The sequence below is a fragment of the Dermacentor andersoni genome, chromosome 6 (assembly GCF_023375885.2).
Source record: "Dermacentor andersoni chromosome 6, qqDerAnde1_hic_scaffold, whole genome shotgun sequence".
NCBI lineage: Eukaryota > Metazoa > Arthropoda > Arachnida > Ixodida > Ixodidae > Dermacentor > Dermacentor andersoni.
This window is the reverse complement of record NC_092819.1, coordinates 176,075,076-176,102,014: the sequence shown is the minus strand read 5'-3', so window position 1 is coordinate 176,102,014 and position 26,939 is coordinate 176,075,076. Positions and strand designations below refer to the sequence as shown.

General features: G+C 46.7%; 1 protein-coding gene and 1 long non-coding RNA gene across 2 annotated transcripts in view; one reads left to right on the top strand and one right to left on the bottom strand.

Moving 5' to 3' along the window:
* The window catches only part of xmas (RRM_XMAS2 and SAC3_GANP domain-containing protein xmas), a 388,469-nt gene that overhangs the window by 142,524 nt on the left and 219,006 nt on the right, over nucleotides 1-26,939 (top strand). Inside the window, exons 13-15 of the mRNA XM_050172352.2 lie at nucleotides 322-470; nucleotides 15,193-15,335; nucleotides 17,988-18,149. Coding sequence (XP_050028309.1) covers nucleotides 322-470; nucleotides 15,193-15,335; nucleotides 17,988-18,149 — 454 coding nt within the window. The remainder of the gene's footprint in view (nucleotides 1-321; nucleotides 471-15,192; nucleotides 15,336-17,987; nucleotides 18,150-26,939) is intronic.
* On the bottom strand, nucleotides 22,133-26,861 carry LOC140219043 (uncharacterized). Its single transcript, XR_011895335.1, has 2 exons — nucleotides 26,796-26,861; nucleotides 22,133-22,514 (listed from the first exon to the last, which is right to left on the bottom strand). It is a non-coding gene; the product is annotated as an uncharacterized lncRNA (long non-coding RNA).

Below are 26,939 nucleotides of genomic sequence, written 5' to 3'. Positions count from 1 at the left end.
TGCAATCCAGAGGCAGCACGGCAAGGGTTGGGTGTGTCAGCCCAGAGGGACAAGATCCTTTCCTTCCTTGTGTTGCGTACCTGGTGTTGCATACCTTATAGGTCACACAAACAGTTTATTGTTTTTGGGGTACTTCGGAAGTCTATAGCAGTGGCTTTATGTAAAGTGTGGTTTCTCCTTGTTAGTGAAGACTAAGCTTTGAGTGAAAACAAGCAGCGAAGGAGGCAAACGAGCAAAATGCCAACTGACAGCTATATTTTGTTCTACAATGTTGACAGCAGCATGCGAAAACATTTGTGATGGTTTCTCTGCTGCAAGCAGGCTGGGGAGAGAGTACACAGAAGGATCAAGAGCCTGCCCCAGAGGTGGAACGACAGCCAGAGCCAGAGCCAGGGCCAGAGCCAGGGCCAGAGCCAGGGCCAGAGCCAGGGCCAGGGCCAGGGCCAAAGCCTGTTGCGTACCCTGATGAGGTCAGTGTGGTTGCGTGGCTGTCGCTGGTACAGAGCTTTTGGTGGCTGCAGTGGTTGCTGGGGCTTTGCATGGGGCCTAAAGACAGTCGCCTCCCTTTAGTAAAATTTAGTTTGACCTTTGCTAGACTGCAAGATTTGGTCTAATTATCTGAAAGGTAAGATTAACAAACAGTGACAAAAGAAACAAACTCAAATATTTTGTTTTAGTTAGAACTGTTGCGCAAAGCGACAAAGGGACAGGACTGAAGTGAGGAAACAAAACACGACACCTGAGCATGCAGTCCTGTCTCATCGTTGCTTTGCGGAAAAGCTTTACATATGTCTTACCGACTAGCCTACTGTGGAATTTTCCATATGTTTTGTTTTTGCTTGAAACTGTCCTTAGACTACTTCAATACAGTAGCACAATAACTATATATCTCATTGTCCATCAGTGGCCCACAGACCACAACACTGTCTTCAGCACTGAGAATATTCTCAATAGATATTGCCCAGGGTGCATTGTAGTCACCATCACTGCAGTACAAGTTGCTGCCATCACCTAGGGAAGCAGTAGCATAGTCTGGAATTTTTTTAGTGGTCAAGCTTTTAGTAACTGCAGCATGCATAAGGAATTGGGCATTGTGGGGGATCGAATTAACCAAAGTGGCATTCCTTGGTGTTAGAGCTAAACAAGCTTTTTTTTTCTATAGCCTAGCTATGGTTTCTCTCCAGAATGTTCCAATGTGCTCATATCGGCATGGCATTGTGTTTTTGCCAGCCTTTTTGCGGCTCTGGACTGTGCTACCGGATATTTTGTGCACTTGGCAAGAGAAACGCATGGTTGCAAACGCATGGTGGCAAAGAAGAGCACTTTGATACCCTCAACAACTGCTCTACTCATCGACTGCACCCTGAGCCTGCAAGCCATCAAAGTTTTTTTTTATTTTTTGCTGCCCTTTGCCACCGCAAGGCTACAGCCCCTCGACATGGGCATAATTCAAAACTTTAAGGTTAATTACCATCGCCGCATTATCAAGAGGCTTCTTATTCTCATCGTCATCCGTCAAAACAAGATTCTCAAGATTGATTTGTGGATGGCATTTCAGATGCTCAAAGTAGGATGGATGGATGTGACATGCAAAACTATGCAAAACTGTTTCAGAAAGGCTGGCTTTGTCAGTCCATTGGCTTCGCAGGCATCAGTCGAGGACGCTGTCCTTCCCAATGCCTGAGAGTATGTATGGCAAGCACGAGAGGATGCCTTAAAGGCTAGACTTGCGAGTAATACAGACAACCTTGATGACTTTCTGGTGGCCAGCATTGCAGTGTGGGTAACAGAAGAGCTTGATGACAACGCATTCATCTGTGAAGTGTGAAAAACCTGAGGCACCATCCTCGGATGAGGACAGTCATGATGGAGACGTTCTTCCACCTGCGCCTATAAGTTCTGCAATGACAAATGAGTACATTGCCACTCTGAAGGACCTTGTATAGAATGACAGAAAGCTGAGCTAGTTGGTCAGGATTCATTATGCAAAAAGGTGAGGCGTGCAGACAGGACACAAGAGAAGTGGACAACATGAACGCCGACTATCAGCTGTAGGGAGCACTGAGGCAAAAAGAAGAAAGAAGACACAAAACTCATCTGCGCAAGCTCTGGAATGGTATCACCATGAATCAGTCGGGTACATGTGCCGGTCTACGTGAGAGATAGCTGTTAAGGCACTTAATCTCTTCCTAATGTAATGTAATCGAAGGCTTCGTTCCAATGACGGTCGTCATTGGAACCGCCTTTATGCCGATTGGAACAGGTTAGGCGAGCAACACGTGCACTTCCTCCGTATGTAGTTGACACCCTAAAAGAAAAACGTAAACAGGTGTCATCATTTACAAAGCACGCGCATCGTATAACAACAACACTGACATTCGAAACTATGCTTACCTTGCCACGCTAGTTGAAGGTCTTGGCTGCGTAGACGAATCATCACTGTCGTAGTCGAAATCCGATGATCCAATGTCCTCTACTGACTCCTCAATACTGCTCATATCGATAATATTAGCATCAGAAGCAGCGGAATCACTTTGAGAAGACTTCTTTTTCAGCGGCGCGTGACGCGTTTTCGGCGGCATGTTGCGAAAACTCCGCGCTACCTTCACCGCTGCCTTTTTTTTCTCACAGGTGCCTTCGCGCTAAAACGCAAAAAAAAAAAAAAAACATAGAAAGTGCACAGTAGTTCTTCTATTACTGGCCAGATGGCGCCACACATCTGTAAGCGCGGAGTTTTATTTTTGGCGGGGCATTCAAAACCATCGATCCATAGTGATTGATGCTCTATGGCGCGGTAAGGAAAGAGTTAAATCAAATTATTCTATATATCGAACAATTTCTGGACACGGTATAGTTACAATGAGTATATATAGCATCGAGCAAAGATAGCAGCAACTCCCGATATATCGAACGTCAAGCGGCGAAAAGGTGCCCCGAGAAGTTGGCTTTCTCTTGCGGCCCGGTGGCACGGCTCGATCCAACCACTCTCCCTACCGTGACCGCGCTGCCTCGGACGAGCCGTCGGCACCCCCCCCCCCCCCTGAAAAAAGAAAATGACCCTGGCCCGCCCACAGCGCGTGCTCAGACAACCAATCAGAGGCTCTTGTGCCCTTGTCGCACAAGATGGCGAAAGTTCTCTTGCTCTTGCGGCTTCTCTGGTTCATTGTGCTTGCACCTTGTGGGCCTTCTCCCGCAGTGTTGCCGTGATGGAGCGGCAGAATTCCCCTTTCGTCGTGAAGCTTGGAATCATAAATCGGGTCAAACACGGTGAGAAGTCGGATGTCCCCGCAGCATGCAAGATTCCAAGGAGCACTCTCAGCACGATCTTGAAGAATAAGGGGGACATTAGGGCTAAAGCGGCCAAGCACGACAAGCCGTCGGGGATCTTTGAAATCTATTGCGTTCCACTCTCAGCCCTTTCGGGGTCAATGGCATAAATATACGGTGCCGCGAACAAGTCCAAAATGGTTGATACTGTATATTTATGGCGCCATCTTTAGGTTTAAAAAGCGCACGAATTTCCTAATTCTTTCTTTCCTGGCATGTGCTGCCACTATGTGGGAATACAGGGAATTTTTTTCTGGCATGTCTATGTACTACCGCTCATGCATTGGCACGTGTGCAGGTGGGCAGCGGTTTGGGTTTTGTTCTGCGGGCAATTTCGGCTTGTTGTGCTCAAAAAACTGATGGCTGGCTCGTTACTAATCGCTCAAAGGGCAGCCACCTGTTTCTCGCTTGTTTAGTGCTCACAGGGGTGAGCTTAGGAAGGAATGCACCGTGTATGCGTTTCCGTTTCTTTTCTTTTTTTTGGGGGGAGACTCGCGATATCTAATTGCCTCTGGTTGGCATAAGATGAAGATTAGCGAAAATTTGTCGCACGTTTTGCTTTTTTGACGGGCACACAACCACACAGTTCTTTTAGTGCTCTCACCTACGCAGTTCGATTACGCTATGGATGTAAATATTAGTGTAAGAGCAGAAACGTTTCAGACTTGCGAAAGATTCTCTTGTGCACATATTATAAACTTTGAACCTTGAACAACGCATAAAATGTTTAATTCTTATAAGTTTATTTCCTTTTTTTATTGTTGTTATTCATGAATAAAAAGTACATACGTACCAACGCAAAATATCTTTTTCTCACTTCACGGTCACCCCAGATGAATTACTGTAAATTTTTTTCGATATAGATCTCTCAGAAGAATTGGAATCTGTAATAAAAAAAAAAAAAAAAATCGACCCTGAGCGGTCGCATATGGCGAAACGAATCGACCCTGAAAGGGTTAAAGATGAAGCTTAAGCAACCTCCAAATTTTTTCGCCCACTTTCATTCTCATTAATTTATCATTTCTTCAATTAAATTAAGAATTACATGTAATTCCCCCTGTGCTGTCCTTGGTGCCTTTGTTTGTTGGCTTCTTATGATATCTCTTTATAATGTACCTCAGTAACTGTCTGTCGGCCACACACAATCCAAAAGTCTGTCCTTAGATGCATCAATGTTCAGAAAGCTTCACTGTTCACGATTATTTGATGCACGTGAACTACTAAGAGTCCTGACAAGCAACTCTCTCTCACCAATAAAATAGGATGTTTTTCATCAAAGCTGAAATCGCTGCATTGCAGCCTCCCTTGCACTCTTATGACGCCATGATCGTCTGTGATGTTCGTGATGTATAGGTTCATCTTGTTTATTTTTTCTAACGTCTTCTGCTCCTGTCTTTTGTAGGCACCAAACCTCACGTGTCCAGCTCTTCTTCTGTTGGCAAACCTGTTTCTTCCCTTCTGAGATTTACGATGTAACACATCGCCCACACTGCAACTTGTAGTTCCTGTTTGCACGATCCGAACCTGTTAAGGTCTATTATCTTTTGCTGACTAATGGTGGTAGTCATCCTTGCAACAGTCTCTTCTTTGCCTTCATCGTCCAAATCTAGTATGATTTCTTAATCAGGCCTTTGTTTTTTGCTCTCGATCCCTGTTGGGCCCTTCCACCATTAGTCACTGCTCAACCCCCTTGTCATCAAATCTGCAAGTTTTTCTTACTTTTTAACATAACTCTATTGACTCTGTGGAGATGCGAGACTCTCACGTGTCCCCTGATATGTTGTTTTCCCACATAGCTCCTATCTCCTGTAATCCGGCTTTGTCGCATGGCTTGATGCCTGCAGGAGTCGGCGTGGTTGAAGCGCATTGCGAGAGATGGCGTGAGTGTGGCTCTGCTGACGCCACCTAACAGCGGGGTTACTTGGGCGCGGAAAGGAGAAGGCTCTTCCTCTTTGGCTCGGGCTTGGCAAGCATCGCTTACATCCCACGCATGCGGTTATCCATGCTTCTGCGAGACCGCTTCGTAAGGACTCGTTTGGATGCGCCACCGTTCGCATGACCGTACGCGCGAACGACCAGGCGTTGGTGTCCAGCATGGGGCGAACATATTCGCTCGTTATCCGGTCGTGGTGAGTCGGACTTCCACAATTTGTCGCGCGCCCATCGGCATGTTTTGTGGATAGCAACTCGGCTAGCAGGCATTGATCTATGAAAGGTGCAATAAATGCCTTTGTGATTGTTTGCACTACTGTGTTGCCGTTCCTTTGTCCCATGAGCACAGGTGAGAATCCCACAATTCTCGTTGTATTTGCACTTGATTTCTTCTGTGTGATTAGGAATAAATAGTTCTTTTGTCTTACTTGACCTGATCCTACAGAGCACATTTTGAGTCAGTGCAGAATTTTACGGTGATTACTTTCCTGATGAAATTATCAGTTATGTAACTAGCAGACTCTAGAGCGACTCTACCTTTCGTGATGAGTAAATTGACTATTTTGCTTCCATCTGAGTATTCTGTTACTATGTATGCTGCTCCTCGGTACGCCATTGGACTTGCATCTGAGAAAACATGTATAGTTGACACTTTCATTTCAGCTTGCCTGTTGTAGTCATATCATCTGTTTACAGTAAAATTATCCAAATGCTGAAGCTATTCTGCCCACTCTTTCCATGCTAATTATTCCTGGCTTGGTAGTGGGCCATCCCGTTTTGGTCTTTATATCCGAATCTTTTGTAGCAGTAATGTCACACTAATCGAGAATGGTGTAAAAACAACCTATAGGGTCATATAGCCTCGCTGTAGCTTGCAGAATCTGTCGTTTCGAAAGTTGTCTCCTATCAATGTGCTCTCGCCACGTAGTGTCTGGAATACTTGGCATGTCTTCAATGAATTTGCGTTTCAGTCCTAAAACCATGATTTGTCCCTCTGTTCCGAATGGTCTATACAGCTCTTCCTCTTCTTCATCTAGTAGATTTGGTAGTTTGGCATCATTTGAAGTCCATTTTCTCAAATTCATCTCCGCTTTACGAAAAATGGCTCTTGCTTCTTTGTACAATTCACCAGCTTGAGAATGTTCGTCCACTCTGAGCAAAATGTCTTTCTTTCCAGAGTTGTGCGACAACTACGGGGTTATTGCTCTTCGAAGTCATCCAACTGTCGATGAATTAAGGCCGCTGGAAGAAAGCTACTTGGTGTTATGCCGAGAGTTACCCTCGTCAGCCGTTTCCTCTTCTCGCCACAGAAAGCACAGTGCGTCTCAGTAACGTTAGTGTATTGCTATCTGCAGAAATGCATTTTCCACGTCCACTGACATGGCAATCCTGTGCTGTCAGAAGTTAATCAGCGAACCTGTGATGCCAGGGTCAGGTTGGATCCATTTTCCTAGTTGTCATTGAGGGATTTTTCTGAGTTATGGCTTTGCAGTGCATTAAAAACAATGCGTATGTTTGTCTCTTTCTCTCTTGATCATTGCCTGGTGCGGCATATATTAGACAAGTTTGTTCTATATGTCCGATCCTGCAGTTTCTTCGACGCATTCTGCTACTTCTCTCTCGAAATACTTGTCGTAGGCCTGCAGATCCACTCAGTATGGTTCATTGCATTCCTTGCTTAATTCTTTAGTCACCTGCATAAGCCTCTTTTCTGCAGTTTGCTTGTTGTCACCCAGTGTTAGTCCTCCTATCCACACTTGATAGCTTCCTGCCTTCAGCCATGGTTTCTCTGACATATTGTAGCACACAGTCATCGCTCAGCTTTCTTATTGGTTTCTCCATGATTCCAATGCTTTCTAAATCCCAGAACTCGTGCAGTTCATCGACGATCGTATGAGACTTGGCAGTGACTTTGAGGACCATAACCGTCGCAGATTTCTGTGGCGTAGAATGAATATTTACAGGCCTTTAAACCATCCGTCCCAAAATCATTTCTGTTGCCATTATTTTTGGTTCAATCTTGCTAACGCGACCAGTGATTAGATGTGGGGATGTGCGATTCTCACACATCCCATGATATGTTGTTTTCCCTGCATGTCTCACATCTCCTGCAATCCGGCTTCACTGCGTAGCTTAGTGCCGACGGCGATCGGTCGGGTTGCAGCGCATTACGAGAGATGGCGCATGCGGGTAATAAAGTCCCTTGATAATTTGAAAGTAGCGACGCTCTTTGAACTCTGCCGCCGCCGCGCGACCTCCTCGCCTCCTCCTCGCCCTTGCGCGTTCCCCCATGGCAACCAGTTTTGCCCCCGTTTTTCTGCACAACGATTGGTCTCCCTGCCGTTGCCTTGGAAATGCGCGGATCTCGAGTATTGCTTGTGCTTTTCTTTTTCGTTCGCGCCATTTTCCTCCTGAGCACGGCTGGCTCGGCGCTTAAGCTCGGCGTAGCGAATGTTCTACGCTGTGTTTCCTGCTCTATGTGCTAGTGCTATGCCGGGCTGTTGCGCATATAACTGCAGCAAGAAGCCTGAAGATGGTTATGCCGTTTTTATGATATATCACTCTTAAAACAGTTGCACCCTTTGGGGTGTATATTTGTCCCACAACAATAATCGTCATCAGCCTTGCTTGTGTTTGCTTTCCTGAAAACTCGGCGCTCGCTACTTTCCTGTCGAGAATGCTGCGTCACACTGATAACGCGCATGTGGATCGTGACTGGGAAGTACCAGGCTCGCAGCGTTAACGAAAGTAAATGCGGGCAACGCGGATGACGATTGTCGTTGTGGGACAAGATTAGCCCCAAAGGGTGTAAATTTTTCTAAGTGTACCACAAGGAATGCATGACAGCTTGCGCAGGAAGCAGTGGCTGCATGACATTGGCCGAAAGAACTATGTTCCGACAAAGAACAGCGTTGTTTGCGAGTTGAGGCGTCTTTCTTATAGCTCGTAGCAAAGCATCCCGTAATGCTGCATTTTTTTTCTTTTTTCATTCTTCTGGCCTGCTCACCAGCGTTTTTGTTGCGGTTGTCCTCAGTATGTTTAATATTCTGGGGCGGCTCCATCAACTCGCACGTCGCTAACTGTTGTTATTCAGTCGGAAGTGCAGCATTATAGATTCTGCTTTGCGCCCTGAAAAAATTAGTGGCAAGTATACCCGTGGTATTGCAGGTGATGAGCGTTAACTAGTCAACACTGAGTTTTTTTTAAGTTTTAATTGGAAAGCATTTAGATATCTGTTTCAAGGTCGCGTTGTAAACTGGAAGTATCACGTGACCCAAGGAAGGCCAGAAGTGACCCAAAGCATGTCCACCCCTGTATAAGAGAATGATTACCCAAGTTAATGAATCACTAGGGATTGACATAAGGTGGATTAGGGAAGATTAAGATTGATTAGAGTTAATTAAGAAGGATTAAGATGCATGAATAAAGATTAAAGTGGGTGGCGGAGGATCAAGGTGGATTATGGTGGATTAAGGTGAAGGGTGGATTAGGGTGCATGAACAAGGATTAGAGAGGATTAAGGTGGATAATAGACGATTAAGGTCGATGAATGTGGATTAAAGTGAACTAAGGTTGATAAAGGAGGATTAAGACCAATTAGGATGGATTAGGGCAGATTAAGGTGGATTAGGGACCATGGAGCTGGATTAGGTTTGGTAGAGGTGGACTAGGGTGTATTAAGGTATATTGGGACTATTAAGCAGGATTAAGTTGGATTAAGGTGCATGAATAAGGATTAAGCTGGATGAAGGCGGATTATGATGGATTAGTTTGATAAAGGAGGATTAAGACCGTATAGGGTAGGCTAAGGTGCATTAGAGGCGATGTAGGTTGATTATGTTGTATTAAGGTGGATGAAGGAGCATTAAGGTGGATTAGGGTGGACTAAGGTGAATTAGGGTTCATTGAGTATTAAGGCCGGTTAGTCTACCATAATCCTCCTAATGCACATTAATCCACCGAATCCACATTCATCGACCTTAATCTACCTTCATTCACTTTAATCCACCATAATCCATGAAAGTCCTCCTTAATGCACCCTAATCCACCTTCATCGACATTAATCTACTCTAACCCTCCTTAATGTACTTTAATCCTCCTTAATCAACCCTAATGCTTCCTCATTCACCTTAATCCACCCGAATCCACATTGATCTACCTTAGTCCACCCTAATCCTCCTTCATTCACTTTAATCCCGGCCACAGCGGCCGCATTTCGATGGGGGCGAAATGCGAAAACACCTGTGTACTTAGATTTAGGTGTACGTTAAAGATCCCCAGGTGGTCGAAATTTCCGGAGTCCTCCACTACGGCGTGCCTCATAATCAGAAAGTGGTTTTGGCACGTAAAACCCCATAATTTAATTTTTTTTTTCATTCACTTTAGTTCACCCTAGCCCACCATAATCCTCCTTAATGCACCTTAATCTTTCTTAACCCACCCTTATCCTTCTTCATGCACTTTATTCCACCCTAATCCACTATAATCGTCCTTAATGCAGCTCGGCGCACCTTCATCCACCTTAATGCAACCTAGCCCTCCTTAATGCACTCTAATCCACCTTCATTCACCCTAATGCAGCTTCATCGACTTTAATCCACCATAATCCTCTTTAATACACCCGAATTCATCTTAATCCAATCACTAATCAATCATTACTTTGCTAATCATTAATCATCTCTTATAAGCGGCTGCACATAAGCGGCTCTTATAAGCGGCTGCGCTGTGTCATGTGCCTCTTTTCTATGTCCCATTATTCGCACTGCTTGCTAAAGTACAAAATTAACGGTGTGTTGTGTACAATCATTGTTACTCACCCTCATTTGCCTCGCATCATGGCAGAGGGAGAGTTTATGCGACGCCATTCAGGTTCCTCTGAGCAACATTGAATTTGAGGTCGGGCTTGTGCCACACAAGTCAGAACCTTGCCTTGTCAAAATCTTCCATGGGCTGGCGCTCCTCTGTGATGTCGCCGCTAGAGACTTTGGTGGTGCGCCCAGAATTAGAGCACCGTCTCTGCTCTTGACTAAAAGCTTTACATTGGGTTTCTTGACTTGGGCCGACTGAGGAAGGCAGGAATGAGCATCACACTATACAACTATCTACGTGCTTTACTTTTGCGGGGCAAAAAACTTCCAAAAGAGGCCGAGCATACCTAGATGGCGCATGTTTTTGGTGCGGCGTCCTGGACTGGCCAATGGGAGCATCGCATGCCCCTCACGGAATTGTAGCACGAGGCTCTACTGATTCGTCACTGCTGCTTGGACGAGGTGGCATGAACTCGCAACTAACAGTAATAGTACGATGGAGCAGTGGGAGGCACAGCTTACCCACTCCAGCCTGGCAGGATAAAAGTCCTTAATTAGCCACGTCAGGCAAGTGGCAATGGCCGGTGGTACCCTGGACTTTAGAGCCTGCAACCACCCCTCCTTAAGATCTTTTCCCGTCTAATATATGCAGGGTGGTCATTTTTAAGTTTTATGGAATGTTTAAAAATAGCTTGTTGTAGATAACGTGATCCTAGTCCTTGAGTTGGATTATTATAAGAGGCAGACATTACTTAAATGAGAAATTGAAACACATTCAACTAATTAACAAAACTCCACTAATTATGTGTTTAATTAATTACTTTACAGGGCATATTGCAATTTACTATTTATAGCAGGCAAGTTTGCGAGGCGTATCCACTTGTAATGAATTTCCAGATTGACGCCAGTTCGGAGATACGACACACCATCAAACTTCCTTAAAAATGCACTGTTGTTCCACTTACTTTTTTAGCAAAATGCTCTTTTATGCATTGAACCACAGAAGTAACTAGAACACCCATGTATTTTGTTCCACACTTTTGAAAGTGGTGTCATTCTGGAAATTAATTCAAGTGGATGTCTTGCAAGCTCACTGGCTGTAATTCTTAAATTGCAGTGTGTGCTGTAAAGTAAATTATTGAGAAGCTAATTACTAAATTTTTGTTAATTATTTGAATATGTGTTTAGATTTCTCATGCTAGTAAAGTCAGTTTCTTCGAATAATCAAGCTCAAGGACAAGAATTATGCCATCTGCCACAGGCGATAGTTTAAAACTTCTGTAGAACTTAAAAATGGTCATCCTGTATTTATACATGCATATATATATATATATATTGTGGCGTTCTCACATCGTGTGCTCTTGGGACAAAGCAACGACAACACAGTAGTGCAAACAATCACAAGGGCATTTATTGCACCTTTCATAGATCAATGCCTGCTAGCCGAGTTGCTATCCACAAAACATGCCGATGGGCGCGCGACAAATCTAGAAGTCCGACTCACCGCGACCGGATAGCGAGCGAATGTGTTCGCCCCATGCTGGATCCCAACGCCTAGTCATTCGCGTGTATGGTCACGCGAACGGTGGTGCATTCAAAGGCGGCCACGCGAGACGGTCTCGCAGAAGCATGGATCGGCGCACGCGCGGCACGGCACATCCGTACTGCTTGCTGTCCCGAACCAAAGAAGGAGCGCCTTGTCTTTCGGCGCCCAAGTAACCCCGCATGTCGGCGGCGTTAGCAGCGCGACACTCGCACCATCTCTCGCACTGCGCTTGTACCACTTTGACCGCCAGGTCACAAGGGCGAAGCCGCACTGCAGGAGCTGTGCGGAAAAACAAGATATCAGGGGACACGTGAGAGTCTCGTATCTCCACAATATATACACACACACACACACACACACATGCAGTCAAACCTCGATATATCGAACAGCACAGTGATCCCGAGATAGTTCCATATAGCCAAAATTCTATATGTAAAATCAGGTAAAAAACACCTCAGAATATTCTGCAAATCAATCAGTGTTAACCAAGGGTGCAAACGGGGGTCGTGGTTTGGAGGGCGCGTTCGGTAGCACCATGCGCAATTAGCCTAGGCTGCGCCAACTTCGTGCAGGTGACGAATTCTGTGCATTGATTGAGCCGAACGCATGCGCCGTGCAACGATCGCCGATCGTGCCTCAATCGTGGCGCAGTAAATACTCACTTGAAGCCTTACACCAAGTAGCTATTTATTTGGATGAAAGTACTGAAACACGGTAGCCTCCTTTTTATTGACAGCCCCAGGCTTAAACATGGAGTCCTCAACATAGTCTAAACGATCCACAAGCGATAGGCCGGTGCCCTCTGTTGCGCCGCAGTAGCGGCGTAAAAGTAGTAGTGTGGCCAAAGCAGCTACAATGTGTTACAGCCTCAATTGAAGTCGGGAGCGGGGCAACATCAGCGCTTGCGGGATCAGCCTCGGCAGCGTCTTCGTTTGGCCGCTACTTTTGCTACGATCTCCACGTCCGTCAGTCGAAGCATTTTAAAACAGTGGCAATAAGAAAGTCTTGAGTGGCGTCTGCCAAGGCGTCTATGAGTGAGCCCAGTGAGCGTGCGCCGTCGCACGTCATTATGGATGCAAACCGCCAGTCCTTGCGAGGCGCGGCAGGCGCAGAGCGCTGCGCCGAGGAGTCAGTGCGACAAATGCAATGAGTTGTTGACGTCAAACTAGCCAAACCGCCGCGTGCATACGCCACCACGTTCACATGGCACCCTCGGCGCGAATGATGTGTGCAGCTACAGTGCGCAGCAGTCTGAAACGCTCATCATGCCACCTCTTTGAGGGTGTCGCAGGAAAGCTCACCGCCTTGTGAAAGAGCGCACGTGGTCTGGGGTGGCGGAATTCGATATGTCAATTTTACGTCCGACCCCGTTTGAAATAAAAAATAAAACATGCATGCCATTTTCCAGGTGATATAGAAAGTGTTCGATATACCCAATAATTCGATCTATCCATGTTCGATATATTGAGGTTTGAGTGTATATAAAACAGGCAGAAGCGCCACCGAGGCTTTCAGGGAAAAACGGTCTGGCTGCCAGCTGCGTGCCATCAATAGGACAGCCGTAGGCCACAAGGGCTTCCAGCCCGCAGGCCCAAGTTTGCAGAAGCCTGCCTATGTGAATACAACAAAACTGTAAAGCAAAACAAAAAAAGGGGGGAGGGCCTTGTGCGTGCACTCATGTGATTTTTGTTTGCCTAATATATACTTGCGTAAATTTTTATACAATGTATTTGTAACTTGATGCTTCTGTGCTGTAGTCCAACTTGGCAGATCTGCCATGTCTACGACATTTGGCCATCCCAACTACTGTTCTGATGTGTGTGGCAAAACAAAACAAATACAAGTTTGATCTAACAACATTGAAATGCATTGGTGCTTCTTTACGGCCTAGTGAGTAGACTGTACGGTCAAGTAATGCAGCTAGCATGTTGGAATTATAAGAGTACACCAGATGGTGTCCTTTGACAGGTAAAGTTTGAAGGCTGTTCAGGTTGGAGCCTAGAAAAAATGCGGGGCTCGGAAAGCATTGCTTACGTGCCATCCAGAATTTTTTTTAACGACAACAACACAGTATATCAGTCCCTGAACTAAAGTTGAAGAAAGACTTGGTTTCTACAGCATGCTCAAATAAATCCTAAGAATTATAACCTTTCATTTTACCTTAGTCAAAGCATTTTCCAAAACACACATATTTTAGGTGAAAAACATGGGCGGCTGCTTCACAGTGGATCTGATGAGATATGCTGTTGGGCCTGTTTAAAGGTTAGCTCTGCTGTGCGATGCTATGGGCCATGTGGGCAAGTGTGGCCATATGTGAGAGGTGCGTTTGGCAGAGTGAGTTCTCACCATGCGATGAGAAACACATACACTGACGTATTCCTTTTCTCTGTGGTTCATTTCACAAGAAGCCAACAAACACTGACACTAAGGACAACATAGGGGAAATTACTTGGGCTTAATAAATGAAATAAAGAAATGATAAATTAAAGGAAATGAAAGTGGATGGGGAAACGGCGCTGCGGTAGCTCAACTAGTAGAGCATCATACACGTATGCGAAGGTTGTGGGATCGTTCCCCACCTGTGGCAATTTGGTTTTTCATCCACTTTCATTTCCATTAATTTATTGTTTCTTTGTTTCATTTATTAAGCACAAGTAATTTCCCCTATGTTGTCCTTGGTGTCAGTTTGTTGGCATCTTATGATATGACTCATAAAAATCGGGCCCCTCGGTTAACCCCCTTTCTTCTCGTTTTTTTCTCTGTGGTGTAATACCTGCTGCGAAAAGTGTTGCAAGGCTGCAATGCCACCTGTGGCATTGCAGCTTTGAAGGGCCAGTCTTGATGCATTTCCTGTTTTGAAAATAATCTCGACTGAAGAAGGTTCATGACGTGCCTGGAGGCAAGTTACCTTGACGCCAGGCATGTCCTTTATCCTCCTCCTTCTGGCATCAACTGTCTGTTTCTTTTAGTGAGCCAAAAACCTTTGATGGTGCACGGGTAAAAAAATTGATCGTTCAGAGTAACGGAACCAAAATTCGGTGGCACCAGATTTCATCAGAGTCGAACCTACAACCATTGGTGGGAGTCGAACCCAGGACATTTTGGGGTAATTAGAGCCAAGGAAAATAAGCCACATTTAATTAAGGTGCTCAAACCCAATGATCTATGGTGGGAGTCGAATGCTCGACCTTTAAATTTTGCCGGATTTTCTGCCTCATGAGCTGTATAATGCTTTCACAGTAAAGGACGAGAAAATGAGTAATAGGAAGTAACAACGCATTCGAATGAGAATGTCAAGTAATTTGATAAATGTCTCATGAGCGCATATACTTTCACCTTCATCCTCTTTGACATAGTGCTAAAGTGACTGTGAAAACTTTTTTTTTCCTCCGTCGTATAAGCCATTCTGCGATGGAAAATAGGGAGTGCTGTAGTTGGCCAAGTAAAGCCTGTGTCTTCTCAGATGTCAAGTGCAAATTGCACTGCTGGGCTTTCTTGCAGTTCTCACGTTCTTGTTGTTGTTGCTGCCATTGCTTGATGGAAATTAATGGGAGCACACCTCCTGCTGCGTTTGGGCAGGTGATCGAGGAAGTACTGCATGCGCTGGTCGAGGGTGTGGTGCACCAGGAGCTGGAGGCCCTGGGGCAAGACCTTGTGCTCACCAAGGTGGCCGAGCTGACAGCCACGGCCCTGCTCGAGGAAGAGACACACCAGCTCTCCAAGTGAGCATTCTCTCTGCTGTATTGTGCACCACCAGGTGCCACAGTTGGCATCTTGGAAGCCTGCACTGAAATGGTGCGACTAAGAAAATGCTTCGCTTGGCATCTAGTGAACTGATCTTGTTCAAGTTTGTGGCATAGGGAAGGAAAATGCATCCCTGTATCGAGTACCAGCTGCTAAGAGCAATCTTTTTTTTAATTAGGCCATCAGTTTTCTTGCAACCATTGTTTCCACAAAAATTAAGATTTCTTTTTAGTTGAGGCATTAAGCCTACTACTTTTTAATCCAGCAGTAAAGATCAATTTACTTCATATTTATTGTTATTTCAAGTAGCGATATTGTAAATAGCATTTATTTGGACATCTAAAGCAGACAGAAATTGATATATTATCACATATTTTTGTATCAAGGCCACATATCTTGGAAGTAAGTTTGGGCCTGGACATTGTGGGTGCTCATACATGAGAGAAAAGTGGATAAATGTGCATCTGCTTTTAATAATCAACGTAACTGCCACCACATGCAACAACCTTGGCAAACCTTTGTTTTAGTTTCATTGCAATAGCAAATATACGGACACTCCAGGCACGTTTCTGCCATCACCATCTCCGTGATTCCGCATTAAGTCCAAGGGCGATAGAACCGTTGCTGTACACTGTATGTGCGAGTGAAAGCACGCAGGGAAGAGTCCGCGAACGCAGCTCAAACTTGTGTGTGCAAGTGAGAAAGGCGGGCTGGAGGCTCGCGGCTGAGGCTCGTGGCTGAGGCTCACGGCTGAGGCAAGGGAGTGGGGCGTTCTTCTCCGGTGCCTGCTGCTTATGGCGCAGCTGTGCAGGTGCCATACCTTGAAAGCGATACGAGACAGGGCCAAAGTGCATGCCTGCACAGGCCTCATCTTCAAAGTGATCTGCAATGTTTGCAAAGTGCGCGTAGTGCCGGTACCTTTGTATTCGCTGTGCTTTTGACGTTTCGTTCGCATTGAAGCGAGATATGCACGAAAGTCAATTTGATCATGCTACTGCCACGATTCGTCACTCCAGCATTTTGACAGCGAGTTTCCGCGCTCATCGAGTGAGATGTGTTCATGTTTACCTGTGCGCATGTGACACCGTGCTTGTTAATTTAGTTAAAACATGTTGGCGGGCTGGTTGATTTGAATTCATGATAGCATGTGTAAGCATGATTGAATAAGGCCGTAGAAAGAAACAGACACACAGAGACAGCGCTGTCTCTGTATGTCTACTATCCTCGCTTTGTTTAGCTATATACTAATTTGCTATAGCAATCGGTGCTTCACCTTTCGGGCGGAACTAGGACTTTTTCTTTGCTACCCCCGTTTCTCATTGCTGGTACATAACCATGAAACTCGAGCAGCTGGAGTCTGGTGCACCGCAAGCGTACATTACAAGATGAAGCCATCCTCAGATGCGTGCTTTGACGTCACACCACATGTAAGGCTGTGGGATGAAAAAAAGTGTGAGCGTTTTCCCATAAAATGACAATGTACGTTTGAGGCAGCACCGGAGCTAGAGTGACGGAACCTTGCCACACAAATGCATCTGGCACGTGTACAGCGCGTTGCCTGTGGGTGTCATGGCACACATACATTGCAAAGAACACATGTGCAAAGTGCTACAGGGCAGTCACAGGGTGCCTGAATATGACTTTCGCCAATGCTTAGTCAACAACTGTGCAAACAACCAAAGAGGAGACTGATAGACTGAGCAGTATGCCTCTATGGAGCAGTATGCCTCTATGGCATACCAATAGTACTGTGATGTTTGGAGGTAAAGCGATCCTTGGGTGCAGGCTTGGACATTTTGCCACTCGTAGGGTCACGTGCTGAAAAACTCGTAAGGGTTTCGTGCGAAATGTGAACGGAATATTGTAGTCGAACAGCCGTATACTTTTTGGGCAGTTTTTGAGCGGTGACGCGTGCGTGAAACATGAAAAGCTTTGCATGCGCACTGTGCATACACAGTGGCATGTGGCTGTCCATGAAAAGACAGTACAACTGCAAAGTGAGACAGCAGAAACTGTTGGACCCTGGGAAATGGATTTTATTATGTGCCAGCGTTAAGTTGACAGGTTTAGTCAGTGACTACAAGAATTTCTTCCTTAGAACACATGGCGAGACAAAGTTATCTGCATTGACATGATACATGATATCTGCAGACATGATATCTGCATTGTAGTGTTACAAGCTCTTGTTCCAGCTTCTGCTCATAACAGTTGCTTTTTGTAACCGCCACAACCGTTACAGTGAACAGCTACTTAGCCTGATGGAGTTCTTCCCATGTTACATTTCTGCTCCCTCAAAATTTTGTTGAGACAGCAGCCTGTCAGCCTCATGCACACTTTATTGCAGAGTGGAATATAACAACCTTGTAAGACCAGTATGCAAACTTATGGCAGTGTTTTTGGGTGCAGTGGCATGCAAAAATGGCATCAGAGCTTGACCGCCTGCACAGACTGTACGCACAGTTAGGCCCAGTAAAGATGATTTGCACTTGGGCCTTTTTAGCCCATCTTAAGTTGTGTGAAAGCCAGTATCTGTGAGGTAAGGAAGCCTAATTGTAGTGCCTTGTTTATTCTCAAGGAGGCTCTCCGTGACATCAGTGCAGCATGTTGAATGTTGGGAGCACACATTTCAGGGTGGCTTGCCGGGAAGAGTACCTCCGTGCAGAAGAGCAACGTCTGCAGGAGAAGCTGCTGGCCAAGAGACAGGCGCGAGAGGATGAGGAACAGGCACGAGAGCAGCTTGCAGCTGAGATCCTGCACGAGGGCCTGGAGAGCGAGACTGAGGATCTCTGCAGGTGAGACCCATTTCATGCTGCAAGCCCCTTGATGTTTCGAGCAGCATCTGAATTAAATTGGTCTATTGTCCTTTAGTTGCAGGCACCAAACATTGTGATTGTGGGGGATACTGCCTAAAAACGTGTTTGTTTGTTTTTTTATTCACGGACGCATTTTGATCAAACTTGCATTACTTGTCTGTTGTCGTATAGTAGCGATGGTGAAGAACCAAACGGGAGCGAAAACTGTGGATCACAAAACTTACTCTTTATTGGGGAAACCTGTGCCCATGGAATACAAATGAAACTCGAAGCCCAACAATACAGTCGAACACGGATATATCGAACTCGAAGGGGATCACGAATTAATTCGATATATTAAAAATTCGATATAAAAAAATACAGGGCCAGAGACTACCTGTGGCGGACGATGACCTACCGATCGGCGCATTCAAGAATGACAACTATTTCCGCACACACGACGCAACGTAATGCTTTATTTGCGTGAAAAAAAATCGCTTATGTTGGTCTGCTTCTTCGCCTTGCAAATGAAATGCGCGGGGCGCGCGTCGAGCGTCTTGCTTGGCAGCATCTGCCAAAACAACCCGGTCTCGTCGGCGTTGAAGATTTCTGCGGGGTGAAAACTTCGCGCAAATTTCCGGCCATTCGTTCGAAATCCACTGCTGGATATCCTGGCTGATGACGGCTGCGCTTTCCCCAGAAATGGTTTTGCCAACTATCTTATGGCGGTTCTTAAACCTCTGCAGCCACCCTGTATTGTCGGCGAAGTTGTCATCACCGAGTGCAGTGGCAAACCATTTAGCTTTAGCCATTAGCATTGGTCCATCCACCGGAATGTTTTTAGCCCGCACCTCTAAAAACCACGCATAGAGGGCCTTTTCAACTTTCTCGTGGGCAGGAGCGCGCACACGACAAGCTCCCGACGTTCATTGCTCCGCCGCTTTCGACTTTATGTCCGCCTTGTTTTTTAACAAGGTGCTTAGAGTGCTCCGAGGAATCCCGAAGTCGTCTGCCACCGTCGCACTTTTCTCGCCCGCCTCAACACGCTGAATGGCTTTCAGCTTTGTCGCAAAGTCCAGGTTCTTGCGCTTCTTGACGCTGCTTGTGCTTGCTGTGGCCATTGCTTCCGCGTCAGCTCACCACGATCCAGTCACACGTGTCGTGAGACGCACGCAAAACAATAATGAACACGAAACTCAAGAACGCGCACAAAACACAAGAATTCACGTGCGCAGCCTCCGCCTACAAACTACTCGCGATGGCCACCTCCGAGGGCGACAGCGACGTACGAAAGGCACGAGCTGTGGTTGGCTGAGCAAAACTCGTGAAAAAGCAACAAGAAAAAAAAGGCAAAAGGAGGAGGCCGCCGGCGCCTTCTTTCCTCTTCTCCGAGCCGATCACTATGGTTATGCGGGGGAAGGATGAGAGACATTGGGAGAGAGAAAAATATATACCGCCGCGACGGCGCGAGCGACGGCGCGAGTTGGAGCCCCGTTTCTCCTCTGTCGTGACGTCACGTGGTATTGAAGGCGACACCGCCGCACCTGAGGAGCTGGGTTGAGCTCTCGTAATATGCTTCGCATAAAAAAAAAGCAGTTCCGCAAGTCGGAGAGCGTGCGCAGCGGGAGTACAGTCTGAGCCTCCCTCCCTCTCGCTCTCACATTTTCCGAGCATTTCGTGGGAGGCGCGGAGCTCGCGGGTGCAGCGAGTGCCGAGATCGCGCGGCGTTCTATATATCCAATGGCGGGTAACAATATCGTTCGATATAAACGTACGAATGTCGATACTTTAACACAGAATTTTCAAGGGGATAATTTACGAGTTCGATACAGGCAATAATTCGATATATGTGGGTTCGATATATCCGTGTTCGACTGTAGTGGCAAGCATAGTGGGCGATCACCAGAATCTGACCTGTAGGTCATTCTTTTTCTTTTCTCATTTTATTTCCTCAAAGACCCTGTGTGTGGGTATCACCACATGGTATCAGACATCTAGCTACATTTGCTGTAGAGGTCAAAGGGCAGGTGACCAGAGCGATGTTATAGGGAAGGCCGTTTCAGTCTCTGACTGCTCTGGGAAAAAAAAAAGAGATGCAGCGAATGTTCTGGTGTGGGCACGTGGACAATGAACCTGTAATGCATGGCTAGTGTGATGAGATATAAGTGGCAGCGGTGATTTAAAGCTCATGATTAAGTGTAGATTGAAAGAACTTATGGAAAACGGAGAGGGTGGCAACATTGTTGGGTTCTCCTCCCGTGCTCTTGGGACAAAGGAACAACAACACAGTAGAGCAAACAATCACAAGGGCATTTATTGCACCTTTCATAGATCAATGCCTGCTAGCTGAGTTGCTACCTCGAAAACATGCCGATGGACGCGCGACAAATCTAGAAGTCCGACTCACCGCAACCGGATAACGAGCGAATATGTTTGTCCCATGCTGGATCCCAATGCCTGGTCGTTCGCATGTACGGTCACGCGAACAGTGGCGCGTTCGAAGGCGGCCACGCGAGACGGTCTCGCAGAAGCATGGTTTGGCGCGCGTGTGGCACGGCACGTCCGCACTGCTTGCTGTCCCGAACCAAAGAGGAAGCGCCTTTCTTTCGGTGCCCAAGTAACCCACCCCGCCTGTCGGCGGCGTTAGCAGCGCAACACTCGTGCCATCTCTCGTACTGCGCCTCAATTACTCCGACCGCCGCGGGCGCCAGGCCATGCGAGCTGTGCGGGAAAACAACGTATCAGGGGATGCGTGAGAGTTGCGCATCCCCACAACATAGAGGCAGAAAAGCGCAGGGACCAAAAAAATCGCGAAAAAATCATTATTTTGAAATTGATACTTCTGGAATTTCCAACTATTATTCTACCACTTTGTGAAATTTTGTGCATTCTAAACCAATATTTTAGCCGCAATATAAATTTTTGGCACCAGTGTTGGCTAAATATGAGCCAAAGTTTCTGTAAAAAAGCGCTTTTTCCATGGCGCGTGACAGTCCCCGCAGTAGTTCGGTCCTGCCGACCCATATATTGTTTAAAAGAGCAGTCTCTCGTTTTCATTTTCCCCCCACTACCACCGGCTCCGTCCGCACGTTGGCAGTGAAAAAATTCCGCCTCAAAAAGAAGTCCCAATGGGTGCTGTAATTGGTCGAAAAATGCACGTGACCCTCAGCTAGTCACGCCATTTTCTAGACTCACGTCATCTGCATCACTCCGCGGCCGCTGCGCGGATGCCGTGCGTGCCAGTGAGGTTTTCCACACTATCAGCGATGCCGACCTCAACTCTGGATTTCAGTATGAAGTACAAATATAGAAAAAAAAAAAGGAGTAGGAAGTTGGCGTGCAACTTCAAGAAACAATGCTGCGCCGTGTCACTTCCTGATGAGATTGATAACAGCCCACTCGAGCAGTCGAGTGATGCAGGAGATCTCGATGGCATGTTAGTCCTAATCCCCCGAAGTGCTCCTGACAACGGCCGCGTATCATCGACATTTCGGCACAACGCTGCTATTTTGCAGCCAGAATTTTTGCGGCGTACTGACAGTGGAGCTCAAGGGAAAACTTCAAGCATTAGCGGGAACTCCTGCTACTGACTGAAAATCAGAAGTACTAGATCGCGTTGACGACACTGCTGCCGAAACAAACGAGCTGGCTACGTCTGCTGAGCATGCGTCTGCTAAAAACTTGCAGCGGGTGCTCAGAAGGCATCACCGTAGTGACACTATCCAGACAGACTACATTCTTGGAGGCTACTAATGCAATAGCACTTGTATATATTCAAATATTTTCTGGTGTTCTGTTATAAAAGTACGCTCATTTTGTTTTTTCAAGTTTTCTCAGAGTCTAATTCTTGGTGTTTTTTTAAACTTTCCGAAGCGCTATCTCGGTCTTTGACACGTCGGATCATAATTTAACAATGGCATGTAGCTACATGTTGTATCGTCGTTCCGTGGATGACGAAATGACAAGTACGACATCAGGAAGGCGACAATGCAGCAGCCTTTATTTTGTGCTCAATTATATAGCCCAGGCAAGCCACACTGGCAAGGGAAAGAAGAGAAAGGGCACGCCTTAAGCCGAATGCCAAGCATAACGCGGCTTATGCCAGTGCATGTCTTATCATAGCGCGATACATTTTTTCCTCTTGAAAAAAAAAAAAAAAAAAAAAAAATTGCTTCAAGTGATTTAATTAAAGTTGCTGTTGTATTGCAGGCGCTGGGGAGGTTCGTCTCGGGGGAGGAGTGGAAGCTTGCGTTGTAGAAGGAACAGAGGCGCTCATTGTGTCAGAAACTGATGTAGGCGGAGTGGTCTGGTGATTAGCCTCATCGCCGACATCGTTGCCAAACACCTCTGGGTTGAAAGGTTCGTCTGTGGGTAGTAAATGTTGCCGGTTTATTTATTTATTTATTTATTTATTTATTTTACATACTTTCAAGGCCTAGTAGGCACAACAGAAAGGAGTGGTAAAAATATTTAATAATTGCAGTACAGGGAAATAATAGAAGATCAAACTACAAGACCAAAAATAACATACAGCGCTAAGGACAAGGACTGCGAGAGATGACAAAACACAGTGCTGTGTTTTGTCATCTCTCGCAGTCCTTGTCCTTCACGCTGTACGTTATTTTTGATCATGAATTACCAACTAGCCCAAGCAACCACCTTAGCAAACTATAAGGCACTTTGAATGGTGATCTTGAAGTTAGTGGAGTCACAAATTGAGACTGTGGAGGCGGGAAGGCAGTTCCATTCAATGGCTGTTCTTGGCAAAAAGGAAGAATGGCACAAGTGAGTGGCAATCTCGTCACTGTCGCTGTTGCCGTCGCCGTCGCACAACTTTGTCGTCTGTCGAGACAGCAGATCTTCGGCGATCGCCTCATCAGTGACCTCATCGCAGAACGAGGCAGCACTGTCTGCAGTTGAAAACTCCTACTTCGACGCACCACCTATGTCACCACTAGGAACGAGCTCCCAGAGCTCGATTATGTCAGCGGCTTCCACCGTGTTGGTCTCAGTGGGTTGGGGAAGTTCGTCCTTACGCACAAAGCCGCCCTTTTTGAAGCAGTTGGTGATGAACCACTGGTAAAGCGCCTCTTCAACATCGGCTTACAAAGGATCTCTAACCCTTTTCCGCTGATCGGCATGGCCTCTGATAGCTCCTGCCTTTACAATCGTGGTGCTTCCAGTTTTCAAGATGGTTGATATCGTTAACTGGGCAAGCTCATACTTCTTCACAAGGGCACTCACCTTGAAGCCGCAACGAGAGTCCTGCAAAATATCCATCTCCGTATCAAGCGACACAGCTTTGCACTTTGTTGCACGCTGCTTCGGTGGCGTCAGCCTGCTATCGCGAGAGATAGAGACGCGGGACAGCCGCCGCACCGCTTTGCTTGTCGCTTTTTTTTTTTCGTTCTCTCCCTTTCGGAGTGACTGGTCAACGCGCATGAAGCAGCTAGCGCAATCTTGTGGCGCGCTGCGCCTACTCAGCTACTCTCCGGTGCGCGGTCGGGGCAAGACGTGCTGCACGGTAATGGTGGCAGATACGAACTTACGGAGGTAAACATCGCCTCATCTCGACATCATTCGTCTCAGGGAACTAAGCAATGCAAATGTTACGATTATTTGGCACAGAAAACGCCATCCAGATGGCAAAATTTTGATCGTTATATCCGATATGCGGTGAATAATCCATCGTTATAAATGTTTTTTTTCCCATAAACCTAATGCATAAAATGACACTCTCATGTCGACCCATCGTTATAACCGATATATCGTTATATGTGGTATCGTTATAAGTTGACTGCACTGTACCATCAGCTCCGATCTAACGCCACAGGAGCTGGGGCAGTTACTGGTGTTGTTATCCAAGCATAAAGACTCCTTTGACGTCCACTCTCCTCTTCTGAGACAGACTTCTGCGACGGCTCATCGCATACACACAGATGGAACTTCCATCGTGCGCCGACGGCCATATCGCATTTCTTCCGCTTAACGCCAGATCATCGATACCCACGTTGCCGACATGCTGAAATGTAGCATAATCCGCCCGTCCTCAAGCCCTTGGTCGTCACCTGTCGTTTTGGTGCGTAAGAAAGACGGCTCAGTGCGATTTTGCGTAGACTACTGTGCCTTGAACAAAATAACCCGCAAAGATGTATATCCACTGCCCCGAATCGGTCATGTGTTAGATTCATTACAAGGCGCGGAGTATTTCTCCTGCCTTGATCTACGCTCCAAATATTGTCAGATCCCCATGCACGAAGCAGACAAAGAGAAATCCGCCTTTGCCACACCCGATGGACTTTATGAATTTAACATAACGCCTTTCGGCCTGTGTAATGCTCCCGCCACATTTGAGCGGATGATTGACAGCGTACTACGGGGCCTAAAGTGGAAGACTTGCTTATGCTACCTTGACGACATCATCATATTTTCGTCGACCTTCCATCAGCACTTGCAGCGCCTCGACGAAGTCCTGACATGCTTCTCAGCTGCTGGCCTTCAGCTGAATACAAAAAAGTGCCACTTCGCCAGCAAAACCATTAAAGCGCTTGGACACCTTGTCAGTAAGGATGGCCTTCGGCCCCACCCCGACAAGATTACTGCTGTCCTCCGCTTTCCCAGGCCTCAGCGCGGAAAAGACTTGCATAGCTTCCTTGGCCTAGCTTCGGATTTCCGGTGCTTCATACGTAAATTTTCCACCATTGTTGCGCCGCTCCATCAACTCCTTCCTTCTGGAGCTCCCTACGTATGGTCGGACAAATGCCAAACTGCTTTTGACGCCCTCAAGCGTGCCCTCACGTCCAAACCTGTGCTTTGTCATTTCCACAACACGGCACCCACTCTTCTACATACTGACGCCAGCGAACACGGTATCGGCGCTGTTCTTCTGCAACGTCAGCAAAATTCTGAAGAACGTGTGGTTGCATACGCAAGTCGCATGCTAACAGCTGCAGAGAAAAATTATACGATTACCGAGCAAGAGTGTCTCGCCATTGTTTGGTCCGTCCAAAAATTTCGGCCTTACCTGCACGGCCGCCACTTTACGGTTGTTACTGATCACCACGCCTTTGCTGCTTGGCGATGCTAAAGAATTTAGCAGGACGTCTTGGCCGTTGGATACTTCGTTTACAAGAATATGACTTCTACGTCACCTACTAGTCTGGAAAGAAACATCAGGTTGCCAATGCTCTCTCTCATCGTCCCCTACCACTGTCTTCAAACACTGTTTGCTTACCACCTTCGGTGAGGAAACCACAGGCTGCGTTGCTTGCATTCCCTTCGCTCGCAGCTCTCGACTCCCTTCCAGCCATTCTCATACGTTTGCCTCTAGCCAACGTAATGACTCCTACTGCCACTCCGTTATGGAGCGTATTCGCGGATCATCTCGCCCACGTAACGCTCGCCTCCATCGGCAGTTGAAGTACTTCAATATCGAAAATTCGATATTATACCGATACGTGTTTCATCCCGAAGGACACCGTTGGGTTCCTGTCATTTCCAGATCACTTCGGGGCCAGATATTAGAAACCTTTCACGATGATCCCACTGCCGGTCACTTTGGTTTCCATAAAACCTACGAGCGAATTCGCAGCCGCTTCTCTTGGCCTGGACTTGCAACTAGCGTAGCGAAATACGTGGCTTACTGTTCGCTCTGCCAATACCGCATACGACTGACCTCACCTCCGGCTGGACTGCTCCAACCTGTCCCGTGTCCTTAAACTTTTTTCGCAGCCATTGGTATCGACCTCTATGGACCGCTACCCTTAACCACTGGCAGTAAACGATGGATCGTCACAGCTGTAGACCACTTGACACGGTATGCTCAAATAGCCGCACTATCTTCGGAATCCACAGAGGAGGCTGCGGCTTTTTTCTTGGAAGCCATATTTTTACGGCACCGAGCCTCACGTGTCCTGTTGAGTGACCGCGGCAGGACCTTTCTCTCTAAACTTCTCGGCGATGTTCTCCGTGCGTCCAATACCATCCATAAAACGACTTCCAGCTACCACCCTCAAGCTAATGGTCTCACAGAGCGCTTTCATCGCACGCTGTCGGACATGATATCTATGTACATCAACACTGACCACACTAATTGGGATGTCATTCTACCATTCGTCACTTTCGCGTACAACATGGCCATCCAACGCACTACGAGGTACTCACCCTTTTTCCTTGTGTATGGTCGCCAACCGATCACTACCTTCGACGTTTCTTTCTTCGGTGTCCCCGTGCCTTCATCCACATCAGTGTGTGAGCAGTTCATTTCGCGCATTGCCCAGTGTCGCCAACGTGCCCGCCTCAACACCGACGCCAGTCAACAAGACCGCAAAATTCGCTATGATGCATTTCACCGTGTTGTTTCCTTCCACCCTGGAGATGAAGTGTTACTGTGGACCCCAGTTCATGCTCCTGGATTGTGCGAAAAATTTCAGTCCCGTTTTATCGGGCCCTACATTGTTCGGGAACAGACTTCGCCAGTTAACTATCGTGTCACTCTCGTTGTTCCGCCTTTGGACGGCCGCTGCCGTGCCACAGAGATGGTGCATGTTTCGCGTTTAAGGCCTTTCATACGGCGTTTCCCGCCATAACCAGTGGCCAAGTTGGCCGCTTCCACGCGGGGGGGAAATTATGTGAGCATTATTTTACCCCTTCGTCTTCTTCATCTGTATAGATTCATCATCATGGCCAGCGTCATCTTCTTCAGCGCGCGACCTGCGAAATAAATCGTTCAAGCTTAACAGCTGTCTCACACTTGAATTTATTTTTCTTTGATGTAAGACTTGGCTAATG